General features: G+C 36.3%; 1 protein-coding gene across 2 annotated transcripts in view; it reads left to right on the forward strand.

Moving 5' to 3' along the window:
• Positions 1 to 13,468, forward strand: part of ERO1B (endoplasmic reticulum oxidoreductase 1 beta) — a gene marked incomplete at both ends in the record, with an annotated part of 61,373 nt that overhangs the window by 22,010 nt on the left and 25,895 nt on the right. For both annotated transcript variants that reach the window (XM_079712704.1, XM_079712703.1), the window contains 3 exons: positions 3,237 to 3,278; positions 5,081 to 5,163; positions 10,362 to 10,435. In XM_079712704.1, the coding sequence (XP_079568830.1) occupies positions 3,237 to 3,278; positions 5,081 to 5,163; positions 10,362 to 10,435 (199 nt within the window). The remainder of the gene's footprint in view (positions 1 to 3,236; positions 3,279 to 5,080; positions 5,164 to 10,361; positions 10,436 to 13,468) is intronic.

Here is a 13,468-nt window from a genome sequence, read left to right on the forward strand (position 1 = left end):
TGTGAATAAAATCATGCAATATATGGTCATTTGTGACTGGCTTCTTTTGCTTCGCATAATGTCTTAAAGGTCCATCCATGTTGTAGCATGTATCAGTACTTCATTCTGTTGCTGAATAATATTCCATTGTATGGATATACCTCATCTTTTTTATTCATCAGTTGATGGACATTTGGGTTGTTTCTACTTTTTGGCTACTATGAATAATGAATAAATATCCAGGCACAAATATTTGTGTGGACATATGTTTTCAATTCTCAAGTATACTTTGGAGTGAAATTGCTAGATCATATAGTAACTTTAACTCTCGAGGAACTGCCAAACTCTTACCATTGTGCTGTACAATTTTACATTGCCTCTAGCAATGTATGTATGATGGTTCCAGTTTCTCTATGTACTTGTCAACACTTACATTGTCTTGTCTTTTATTTTAGCCATGCTTACAAATGGCATCTCATTTTGGTTTTGATTTGTATTTCCCTGATATCAAGCATCTTTTCAGGTGCTTATTGGCCATTTGTATATATTTGTCAGAAAAATGTCTATTCAAATCCTTTGCCCATTTTTAAATTGAGTTGCCTTTTTATCGCTCAGTTGTGAGAGTTACTTGGTTTTGCACAATATGTGTTTCTAAGTTGTTTGTTTTTTTTTTTTTTTGCTGAACGCGGGCCTCTCACTGTTGTAGCGTCTCCCGTTGCGGAGCACAGGCTCCGGACGCGCAGGCTCAGTGGCCATGGCTCAGGGGCCAAGCCGCTCCGCGGCATGTGGGATCTTCCTGGACCGGGGCACGAACCCGTGTCCCCTGCATCAGCAGGCAGACTCTCAACCACTGCGCCACCAGGGAAGCCCTCTAAGTTGTTTTTATGTTAAAATAATCAGTTATTTATCGTCTACAGTGGATTATCCTCTGTAGTCTTAAATTTCTAATAAGAATAAATGAAGGTGTTTATTTGCATGTAAATCCCCAACATAAGAAATCTAACATAAGTATTTAAAAATTTCTGTCTATTCCCTTCCCAGTGTCGTTCTCTTTCCTTTCTTTCCAGAGATAAAAACTATGCCTTTATGTTGGTTCTTTCAACTAATGTGAGGATATTTGTATTTCTCTCTCTGGGGAAAATTCAGTAGTCGTTTCATATTGAACCCAAACTTGTCATGATACAGAGTTAAAATTTGCATTCTATAACTTGAAGTCTAATTTAATCGTGAGGCTCACTTAATTTTGTAATTTGCAGATTGCTTCATATTGTTAGTGGCAACAACTAGGTTTATTTCATGTTTGATTTTAGTTATTAACTTTACATTTATCATTACTTTTTATTTATTATTATTATTTTTTCGGTATGCGGGCCTCTCACTGTTGTGGCCTCTCCTCTTGCGGAGCACAGGCTCCGTACGCGCACGCTCAGCGGCCATGGCTCATGGGCCCAGCCGCTCCGCGGCATGTAGGATCTTCCCGGAACAGGGCATGAACCTGTGTCCCCTGCATCGGCAGGCGGGCTCTCAACCACTGTGACACCAAGGAAGCCCTCATTACTTTTTAAAAAATATTTATTTACTTGGCTGCCTCGGGTCTTAGTTGGGGCACGCAGGCTCAGTAGCTGTGGCTTGCGGGCTCTAGAGCGCAGGCTCCGTAGCTGTGGCGCACAGGTTTAGTTGCCCTGAGGCATGTGGGATCTTAGTTCCTCAACCAGGGATCGAACCGGCATCCCCTGCATTGCAAGGCAGATTCTTAACTATTGGACCACCAGGAAAGTCCCCTATCATTACTTTTAATAATTCTTTTTTGTGATTTTTGTGTTATTCATGATGATCATCTGTGGTGCCTATTCCCATATTTCTCAATAGCCTGTATTAAGATTTGCTTAAGTCAAGTTACTGCATTCAGCATCAAACCTTTTAAAAAGCTGCTAGGACTTTGGTTTTAGCATATTATACTTGTTAGAGGGCAACATTAATGAGAGGGCATTTTAATAAGTATTCCATATTTTAAGTTCAGGGTCTGATAACTGTAACTGCTACTTTTGACTTGAGTCTTATACTTTTCCCTCTTCTGCCTTCTGTTAGTGGTGCTAGAAAACACTGAGATGATAAAATATTGGCAGCAAGTAACGTTTTAACTATATGATATTGGGGGGAAATTTCTTATCATTATTACTTACATTCTTCAGCCTGACAGAAAAATATTTATTCTGAGTATTTGACTAAACTTTATCTGTGAAACATGAAAACGTTTTAATGGGTAATTTGCAGTTAATTTGATAGCCCATAGATTCAAATGTTGGAAATCAGTTCCCTGGGTTCATCAGAGGATCAACCTGGGATTGCCTGCTTTCAGATATGATTTTTGCTTAAGATTGTGTTTGATAAACCAGTTGTAATAATTCATAGATTTATTTAAGCCTGAAACTAATTATTGGTTTTACAGAAAAGAAAGACCTACATGAAGTTCTTACATTGGTAAACCCTAGATTACCTAGATTGGTAAACCCTAGGTTAATCATATGAGCCAAGGAAACTTTTTTTTTTTTAATCTTATTGAAGTGTGGTTGATCCACCATGTTGTTAATTTCTGCTGCACAGCAAAGTGACTCAGTTATACGTATATATGCTTTTTCATATTCTTTTCCATTTTGTTTTTCACAGAATATTGAATATAGTTCCCTGTGCTGTACAGTAGGACCTTGTTGTTTATCCATCCTATATATAATCGTTTGCATCTGCTAACCCCAAACTCCCAGTCCATCCTTCCCCCACCCCCACTTCCCCTTGGCAACCACAGGTCTGGCAAAGAACTTACTCAAAAGTATCTAAATTTCAAATATTAACTTAGAGCAGAAATTTAAATTAAGCATAATATATTTCAAATAATTTTTAATTTTTAAAAAGTTGTTTCTGTGGAAAGAAAATTTATGGAAAAAGTGATTTCGCTAGTTTTTTTTTTTAAACCTAAAAATTATGTAAGCTATTAATTACTGCATTGAGAGTTATTAGAGCTGATTTTGACACTCTTTGTTTCAGTTTTCTATACCGTGCTTTACAAGTCTGTAAATTGGTATAGTTGTTTACCTTTCACCTCAGGAGGTAGTATGAAAACAGAATTTGAATGAATGTATATTTTCTCCTCATGGACTAAAATAGCCTTTGAATTAAAACAGTGGCATTAATAATTCATGAAGAAATCTCAAAAATATAAATATCATTTTCTAAGTTTTTGTTTTTGTTCTTCTTTTAAGAGTAAAATTCCAGTTGGAATTAAAGCTGGGAGTTCTAATAAGGTGAGTCACTTTTCTTCATTAAATATTTCTGCTTTACATAGTGAAACTTGCCCCTTACTGCTTGGTGTAGTTGCTGAAGAGAACCATGATATAGTTAGTTGGGAATGGACACATTTTTGTCTGAGAATCCCAAATCCTTAATTTTGTAGCAAGCAGTGAGGTGTAGTGTATTCTTTACAATTAAACTATATAGCTTCTTTTGAAATACTTTAGTTGTGTTTTTAGAACTTCTAGAATAACTATAAAGTACTGTAGTCAATGTCAGTTTACCTAATCAACAGGCATTTTGTCAGGCATGTATTTTTACTCTTCTGTTTCAGCTGTTTTCAACTATTTCAGTCATATTCAGGATTATTTTGTATAGAGTAAACAATTATCAAGATATTTTGAGCATAGTAATTTTCAATGGCATTAAAAGGTATCCTTTTCCTCTTATGGGGTATGTCATAATCTACTTGGCCATTCATATGTTTTTAAATAACAGTGTGTTTCTAACTTTTCACTATCATACATATGTAATAAAGATCATCCTACCCTCTCTCTCTGCTTCCCTGTGCATCCTCTCTCCATTTTCTTGTGTTCTCTACCTTTGCAGTCTTTTGTTTGCACTCCCTCTTTTATTTATTTTTATTTCAGATCTACAATAAATAGTAGAAAGACAATTGAAATCCCTTCTGAACTCCTTCCCAATCCCATTATATTTCCTCCCTCCCTAGAGCTAGCCACTTTGCTGAAGTTGACGTCTATCCTTCTCTGATACTTTTTCTTTTTATATTGTATTATACATGTGTCCACAAGTAATATATAGATCTGTTATACAAAATTTAAAACAATTTTTAATATTATATTTTGTATTTCTTCAAGTTAAAAACATTTTTTTTGCTTTATATTTTTACGTAGTATTGTGCTTTTGAAATTTTGTCTCTGCTAATATATGTAGATTTTGTTAATTTTAATAGCTGCAAAATATTCAGTTGTATAGATATTTGTATAATTGTGTGACTAGCCATTCCTCTGTTGATGGACATTTCAATTGTTTTCAGGTTTTTGCTATCACAAACAATGACGCACTGGCATCTTTGTCTTTCATCGAATTGTGCACATATGTAACAGTTTCTCTAGGTCTATATTTAGAAGTAAGATTTCTGGACCAAAGGGGGTGCCTATCTCAACATTACAGGAGAGTACCAAATAACTTTCTAAAGTGGTTTTTGTTTTTGTTTTTAAATGTTGCTCTGGATATGGATTCAGCAGTGGGACTGCTGGCTCAAGGGTTTATTCATATTTACAGCTCTACATAAATATTGTTAAATTACTTTCCCAAGAGGGTCTTCTCAGTTCACATCATCACCAACATACCAATGCAAATTGCTACTTTTTTTTTTTTTTTTGCGGTACACGGGCCTCCCACTGTTGTGGCTTCTCCCACTGCGGAGCACAGGCTCCAGACGCGCAGGCTCAGCAGCCATGGCTCACGGGCCCAGCCGCTCTGCGGCATGTGGGATCTTCCCGGACCGGGGCACGAACCCATGTCCCCTGCATCGGCAGGCGGACTCTCAACCACTCCGCCACCAGCGAAGCCCAATTGCTACATTTTTAATGTCTTTGCTTACTTATTAGGTGGAAATTTGTGACACATTTTCATTTGCATTTCTTCCATGTGTTAGGGATTCTGATAATAGGATGTATCTATATTTAGTATACATCATCATCGATAAACTGACTCTTCTGCCAATGGAACCTGAAATAAAGACAAAGGTAGTAATTGCTACTAAACTTATATATTATGAATTTCTTTTCAGTACTTGAAAGTGGCAAACAATACCAAAGAATTAGAAGATTGTGAACAAGCTAGTAAACTGGGAGCAATTAACAGCACATTAAGGTAAATTTCATTTTAGTAGTATTAAGAAAATATTCCCTTGTTTATTTATGATAGAAATCTTTGGTTTTTCTTGTGATTTTGATTAAACATTAAAGTTTCAACTAATCTTTGAAAGGAAAAAGTTATTCTTTATCCTAAATTTCATGATAGCTTTGCTTCCTCTTAGCTGATTCGTTCTTAAACGTCTAAGTCATCAATAATGACTATTAAAAAGGAAAAATTTAGGTGATTTCTCATTTAGCAGGGTTTATGGGTCCATTCTTCCTGATTATTATGGGAAAAGGAACTTGAATCTCTGAGTCTTTAAAATAGTAATTCAATCTATATGTTACATTTTGAATGATAAAGGTTTCTATTAACATAACTGTTAATGTTTCATAGATTTTTTTTTCTGTTGACTTTATTTGCTCTAAGTACAAACCTGCTTTTGAAGGCCAACATGAGTAATTTGTAAGTGGTCTCAGATTATGCAGTTATAAAATGACTGAGCAGATCTGTAGTTGTGAGTGGGGAAGGGAATATTACAGAAATTCTTTTTCATTTCCCTGTTAAGATTTGTAATTATGTACTATAATTGTTAAAGACAATAAAGTTAGTAGTTTTATGTATCTTATTTATTGATGAAAAATTCTAACATATAAAAGTAGAAAGGATAATATAATAAACACCCATATATCCTCTACTCCAAATGAATAAATGTTAACATTTTCTACCATGTTTATGGGAAAAGAGAAATGCCAAAGATGAATTTGAAATCCCCTATGTTTATTCCCCAATCCTGTTTTCTTCCCTCTTTCCTTATAGATAACTGAATTTGGTATGTATCCAAGTACATGTTTTTGTTTTTAATTTATATATATATAGTTTTTGTATATGATTTTATTTTTCCTTTATGTAAACGATATATGTGATAATTAACATTCTGCAACTCTTTTTACACTGCACATTTTGCTTTCTAGATATATCCATGTTAGAATGAGACAAATCTGTATGTTTTTTTAGCTGATAAATGGTTTTCATCATATAAATATGCCATATTTTGCTTATCTATTCCCCTACTGATGGCCATTTAGGTTGTTTCAAATTTTTTACTTCTACAAATTATGCCACCTTGAGCATCCTTGATAATGTTTTTTGTATACACTGGAAATAAAATTGCTGAACCCTAAGCTTGCCCTCTTGCAGCTGTTCTTCATATAGCCTGATGGCTTTCTAAAACACTTGTGTAGCTATGTATGGCCTCCATCACTGAGAACTTGCTTTGTTCTCCACATCCTTGCCAAAAATTGGTAATGTTTGATAAGTGTGAAATAGTATCTCATTTTTCCTTAATTATATTTTGTTGATTATTAGTGAGTTTGGGCATTTTTTCCTCTTGTTTATTGGGCATTCCGGTTTCTTATTCATTCAACAAATGAATGCGTACAATATGCCAGGTGCTATTCTAGGATTATAGCGGTGTAAGTGGGAAACAAATTCCAGCCCTCCTGCAGCTTCATTCTAGGCAGAGATGTGCAAGAAACAACTAAAGTTAGTGCTAAGTAATAAAATGATGATGAGTGCCAGGCAGAAAAATGATGCAGGGAAGAGAGAGAGAGGGCTAAGGGTGAAGGTGGTTGCACTGTTTTAAATTGTTGGTCCAAGAAGGCCAGAGTGATAACAGGCAAAGCGCTCATGAAGGCCTGAGTCATAATATGGCTGCCTGGGCAGGTAGGGGGTGAGGAACAGTATTCCAGGCATGCATAATGGTTAGTAAAAGGCCCTGAGGCCAGAGCTTGCCTTGACTGCTTGAGGAAGCACAAGGCCAGTGTGGCTGGAGTATAGTGAACAAGGACAAAGTAATGGAAGACAAAATCAGAAGATGCTAGGGATGGGAGGGGGCAGGAGTAAGGTGGGGTGGAGATCTTGTAGCATCTTGAAGACACTTATTATGAATATTGCTTTTAAAACTGAGTGGAATGAAAAGCCACTGGCGGATTTTGAGAGAGTGTGTCAGGGAGCCAGGTGTTATGTCGTGGAAGCCTGCTTTATGTGTTACTGTAGTAATCCTTGTAAGACGTGATGGTGGTTTAGTTTAGGCTGGGGTGATGGCAGTGGAAATAATGAGAGGTGGTCAGATTCTGGATAGATTTTGGAGGTAGAGCAGAGTGTATTTGCTGAAGGATTGGATGTAGGGTATGAAAACAGACAGGAGCTAAGAATGATTACAAGATTTGGTTGTAAAAAAAAAAGTGGAGCTGCCATTTATTGAATGAGGGGCACCTACTGGAGGAGCAAGTTTGATGGGAAATTTTAGTTCAACCTTGGACTTGTTAAGTTTGAGCTGCCTGTGAAACGTCCAGCAAGCAGTTGGATATACAAATCTCATTTTCAGGGGAAGGGTCTGGGCTGGAGATAAATGCGGGAGTCATTCAATGAATGTGTATTTAAAAACCATAAACCTGAGTGAGATTACCAAGGAGAGAATATAAATAGAGAAGTGATCCAGGGACTGGGCCTTAAGTTATCATAAGATTTTGAGGTAAATTGCCTGTTAATATTCTTTGCTATCTTTTCCTCCATTGGGGAAGGGGTGCATTTTAAAATTATTCTGTAGGCATTCTTCATATAATCTAATAATAATTCTTTGTTGCCTGTATGGGTTGTTAGGGCTTGTCTTTTAATTTTGCTTATGGATTTTTGTTGTTAAACTGAAGTTATTAATTTTTTAAACTTTTAAGTTTAACACACACATAATAAAGTATACAAATCTTAAGTATAAAGGCCAATTTAATTTTACAAAGTGAACCAACTCTATTAGCCACCATCCAGAACAATATACTTGCTACCCAGAAGATCACATCATGTACTTTCCTAGCCATTATCACCTTCCAGAGTTAATCATGATTTTGAGTTATGTTAGTAAAGATTAGTTTTGCCCATTTATATACATGGTATAATATAGTGTGTATTCTTTTGTATCTGGCTTATTTTATGCAACATTATGTTGAATAATATTATGCTGGATGTCTTGGCCATTTCACAAAATATTTAGGTGGATATTTGCTGGTACATTTGGTATGCATTTCTGTGGAGAATATACCTAGGAATGGAATTAAGAACTGCCAAATGGTTTTCCAAAATGACTGTACCAAAATACATGGTCGCTAGTAGTAGTGTGCAGGAGTTCCGCATTCCACAACTTCTCCGACAGTCGGTAGTGTAATTTTTAAACAGCTTTATGGAAGTGTAATTGACACACAGTACACTGCACCTATTCAAAATGTACAATGTGATGTTTTGACATGTGTACATTCACAAAAATCAGCACAATCAAGATGGTTATGTCTACACTCCCCAAAGTCTTCTCATGCCCCAGTGTAACCCCTCCATCCCATCCCTTCCTGTCCCTGTTTCCCACCTCAAAGACAACTACTTTAACTCACAGCACTGTCTTGATAGAAAGCCCTAGGTTAAGCCCAAGAGATTCTTCTGTAAGTACCGTGGCATCCATCTTCATAGTGACTTTTAGAAAAGCTGGACTAGATGACCTCTAAGGTTCCTTATAACTTGTTTATATACGAAACTGGGCCAGCTTTATTAGCATTAGATTAACATTCCATATCTTTTCTGCTACCATGGCTTTAGGCAAGGGTTAGATGAAACAATCCAGAAAACTGCATCAAATAAGTGTGCTAAAAGTTCCTCTAAGTTAGTCATATTGCTCATAAGAAAATAGGCATTTACATCAGAATTGCTTTGTTCTTTACTATTTTCAGCAGAAGACTTATCTGATTAAACATGACTGTAGTTATCATTTTAGCTCTCACTAGAACTTAGGCATTCTTGTTTTATGGCATCATATATTTCAACTGAGTCACCTATGATATAAAATTTTCCATTAACTTTTATGAAGTTAATTATGTATTCCCATAGGAGAAACAGAATCCCATGGTAAATTGAATTGGAAATTTTTATTGGTAAAGTTGTTGTAGTGCGGCCAGCCTTATATACTTCCTGCAGTCGTTATGCTATGCAGCAGCTTCTCAAATACAAAATAAATTATTGGCTATGACAGTACCACATTTATGAATACCTGATTTATACTTGGTACGTCATTTTTTTTTGCCTCATTTTTTTTCCTTTAGTGTAGGGAATAAAGATGGTATATATGCTACCATCATGTATTTAAGACAATGTCTGAATATAGGTTAAAGTGAATATAGGTCAAAGTTTATTTGAATGAGTGTAGTTGTTCCTTTATCAGTTCTCCAGGTCAGAAATCTTGATCATAGGACTTCCCTGGTGGTGCAGTGGTTAAGCATTTGCCTGCCAATGCAGGGGACACGGGTTTGAGCCCTGGTCCGGGAAGATCCCACATGCCACGGAGCAACTAAGCCCGTGCACCACAACTACTGAGCCTGCGCTCTAGAGCCCGCGAGCCACAACTACTGAGCCTGCAAGGCACAACTACTGAAGCCCACGCACCTAGAGCCTGTGCTCTGCAACAAGAGAAGCCACCGCATTGAGAAGCCCATGCACCACAACAAAGAGTAGCCTCCGCTTGCCGCAACTAGAGAAAGCCCGCGCACAGCAATGAAGACCCAATGCAGCCATAAATAAATAAATAAATAAAATATATTTATTAAAAAAAGAAATCTGGAACTTAGATTTTGTTAAATGTGACGTAATGTGTAAAATGAATGATACACTGTGATGAAAGTGACATTGGTGTTACTAGGGAATAGCATGTTGGATGGAAGATCCTAGAAATGCATTTTTTAGTATTTTGGGTTGTATAAGTAGAGAAGCAATTTAAATTAAAAGAATTATGAAAGTAAATTTAATTCCTACTTTAGGAAAAAATAATACATAGTTAACTACAATTTCTAAGTCAACTAAAAAGACCAGCCTGAATTTCGTGTTTAACTACGTCTTATATATATTTGTAAATAAATTTTCTGGTCAAAGTAGTTATCATTGAACTAGGGCTAAAATAGTTTTAATATAGTTAAGAAATATAAATCACAGAAATAAATATGTCTTTCATATAACTTGTTTTAATCATTCCTTCATGTGACTGCTAACTGAATTTGTAACACCATCTCATTAATAAAGACGTGATCTCAGATTATCTATTCTTAGTACACTAGAATACAGTGTTAAAGTTTTCAACTCCAGATTTAATCCTTTTTCTTTTTTATTCCTCCTTCCCATAGTAATCAAAGCAGAGAAGCTTTCATTGACTGGGCAAGATATGATGATTCACAGGATCACTTTTGTGAACTTGATGGTAATAAAAGAAACTATTGTAATTACATTATTTTAACTTTAACCCTTTTAAGACCCTTAAATCAGTGAAGTTACAGTCAGAGTTATAGCTTAAAGACACAGGATGTTGTATGTGGATCTTATTATTCATAATGGTGTTTATTGAGAACCGATGTTCCAGGCCCTGTGCTAAGTGCCTTAAGTACATTATTTCTTAGCTTTACAACTACCCTAATACCCTAAGTATTATTTTATATGTGGGGAAACTGAGTCTCAAAAAGACAAAGTAACTTGCCCAAGATCACACAGTAGCAAGAGGCTGAGACAGGATTCAATCCCAGATCTGACTGAATCCCAAACCTGTCTTCTTTCCATTGTGACACCCCACCTCCTATGGACCTCTAATTCAAGCCACTTAGTTATAGGTCTGTGACCATGTTATAGAAATGTTCACACTCGAATTAGTTGGAGGTCTCAACAAACTAACATAAAGACACCTTCCAACATCGTGGAGGACTCTAATTTGACTTCCCCACAGCCCTCTTTCCAAGAGTCTGCTGGAATGGAAGAAATGGTGGTTCAGTAGTAACTACCACTTCTTTTAACAGAAGATAATTGACGTGACTCAAAATTTTTTATCTGTAGGAGAATACTCCCAATAATTGTGTTGAGTAGGCTTAAATCATTCATTTGGCCTCTCTTTACCTTTTACCTTGGTATTGTTATTTTCTGGTGGTAGAAAAGAATTTGGGGTTCAACCATGCATAACTGAAAACAGGCAGCAGAAGTTCTTCTGAATTTTTAAAGCATCTAGCATGGTTTGCTTTCTGAAGATTTGTTTTAAAGATTCTTACCTAGAATTGTGTTTTTAATGCAGTCTGTAATGGAATGAATTACAGGGCACTTCTACAATAGTATGGTAAATTGAGAAGATGCTGGGAGAGGGAGTGTTATTACCATGTTTTATATGGTTTCAACAAGGAAATTGTTAAGAGATCTGAACAAAGTTTTTTTCAATATGATAGTGGGCAATTCATAGATACCCCTATTATGATATTTAGAATTGGCAACGGTTTTATCAGAGCAAGCTGTTGTACCTGGGTAAGCACTCACGTAGCTGACTGCTCTCATTTGCTTTTTGGTTGTCAATCTAATTATATTTGAGTGTTTAACACTTATAGTCACTTCTTTCCAACTTCTCATGTATTCTTTTATTAAAATATTCTGGATAGTGCTTATTTAACAGGTTTTCAGATTAAAAAATCATTTCTGTGAATATATATTTCTCTTTAGGTATTTAGTAAAAAATACTACTCAATTGTAGAGGTTGCTTGCTATGATTAAATTGATGTGTTCTGTTATCTGTCATCAGTATAAATAGTGTTAATTAATTTTTCAGTATAGCTTCTTAAATCGTAAAAGTGGAAGAGGTGTCCTATAAAAATTTCCATAAAATCATCCTTTAAAATTTTTAGGATTACATATTAAAGTAACTAGTTGTTTTTATGTTTTTAAAATTAATTAATTAATTTTTGGCTGCGTTGGGTCTTCGTTGCTGCACGGGGGCTTTCTCTAGTTGTGGCGAGCGGGGACTACTCTTCATTGTGGTGTGCAGGCTTCTCACTGTGGTGGCTTCTCTTGTTGCGGAGCATGGGCTCTAGGCTCATGGGCTTCAGTAGTTGTGGCATGTGGGCTCAGTAGTTGTGGCTCGTGGGCTCTAGAGTGCAGGCTCAGTAGTTGTGGTGCACGGGCTTAGTTGCTCTGTGGCATGTGAGATCTTCCCGGACCAGGGCTCAAACCCGTGTCCCCTGCACTGGCAGGCAGATTCCTAACCGCTGTGCCACCTGTTTTTATATTTTATGTAATTCTTAAACACGTGAAACCATGCTACTAGTTGGATTACCATGATTCTCCTAGTAATGTTCATGTGTGTCCCAAAGATTTTTACCTACAGTTTTAAAAAAAATACTATCAGAGTAGCTTTGGAGTCATTGTTTAGTTATTTCAGTAATCTAAAATCATTAGATTAGGGACTTCCCTGGTGGTCCAGTGGCTAGGACTCTGTGCTCCCAGTGCAGGGGGCCTGGGTTCGATCACTGGTCAGGGAACTAGATCCCGCATGCTGCAACTAAGACCCGACGCAGCTAAATAAATAAATAAATATTTAAAAATAAAATAAAATCATTAGATTAAAACAAAAAATCTAAAGAATATTCACCCCAGTTATTGGAATATAGTCAAACACCCCTGCTCTCTGCTGTTTTGTTTTTGGTTTTGTCATTATTTGAAAGGAAAGATGATCCTCATAGATCATATAATAGGTTTTTAAATAATTGAGCGGTTTAAGGTAAGCCGCTCTCCCTTCCTCTATTTTTTTTTTGATATTGTTTTTATGCATGGCTTGCTGCTTCCTTTGCTTCAGGTTTCTGCTCAAATGTCACCTCCTCAGAGAAGCCTGCTGTCATAAAAGAGTAACCACTTTCACTTTCTATCTCTTTGCACTGCTGCCTGCTCCCAGAGTACTAAGAACTATGTGAGAAACACTATTTAGTTTATCTGTATGTTGTCTGTCTTCATCTAGATTGTGAGCGACTTGAGAGCAAGGACCGTGTCTTTTTCTTCACGACTGTATCCCTAGTGCCTAGAACACTGCCGGGCCATGGTTCATGCCCAGTAAATATTTGCTCAGTGAAGTAGTTAGTTCATTAAATAATCTGAACAGTGTGATAGATTTTTACTTTTTATTTTTCCCCTTAAAACAGGTTCATTGATACATTAAAAATATTGCTTAAAACACTGGTTTCTAAATCTAGCTGTGTATCAGAATTACTTGTATGCTTTATAAACTATAGATTCTCCTTGACTGAGGAAATTATGTTTTAATAGTGAGTTAGTAGCAGTTTGGAGTAGTGTTGGAGATGGAGGCTTGTAGACTCAATCCTGAGTCTGTAACCTTATATTTTTTGTCTGTGTACATAAGCAAAAAGCTTACACACTAAGTTGTCCTATGCAACCATTATGTATTAAGAGATATATGGGTTAGAAGGTGGGAAGG

This window comes from Hyperoodon ampullatus (assembly GCF_949752795.1).
Source record: "Hyperoodon ampullatus genome assembly, chromosome: 1".
Classification (NCBI taxonomy): Eukaryota; Metazoa; Chordata; class Mammalia; order Artiodactyla; family Ziphiidae; genus Hyperoodon; species Hyperoodon ampullatus.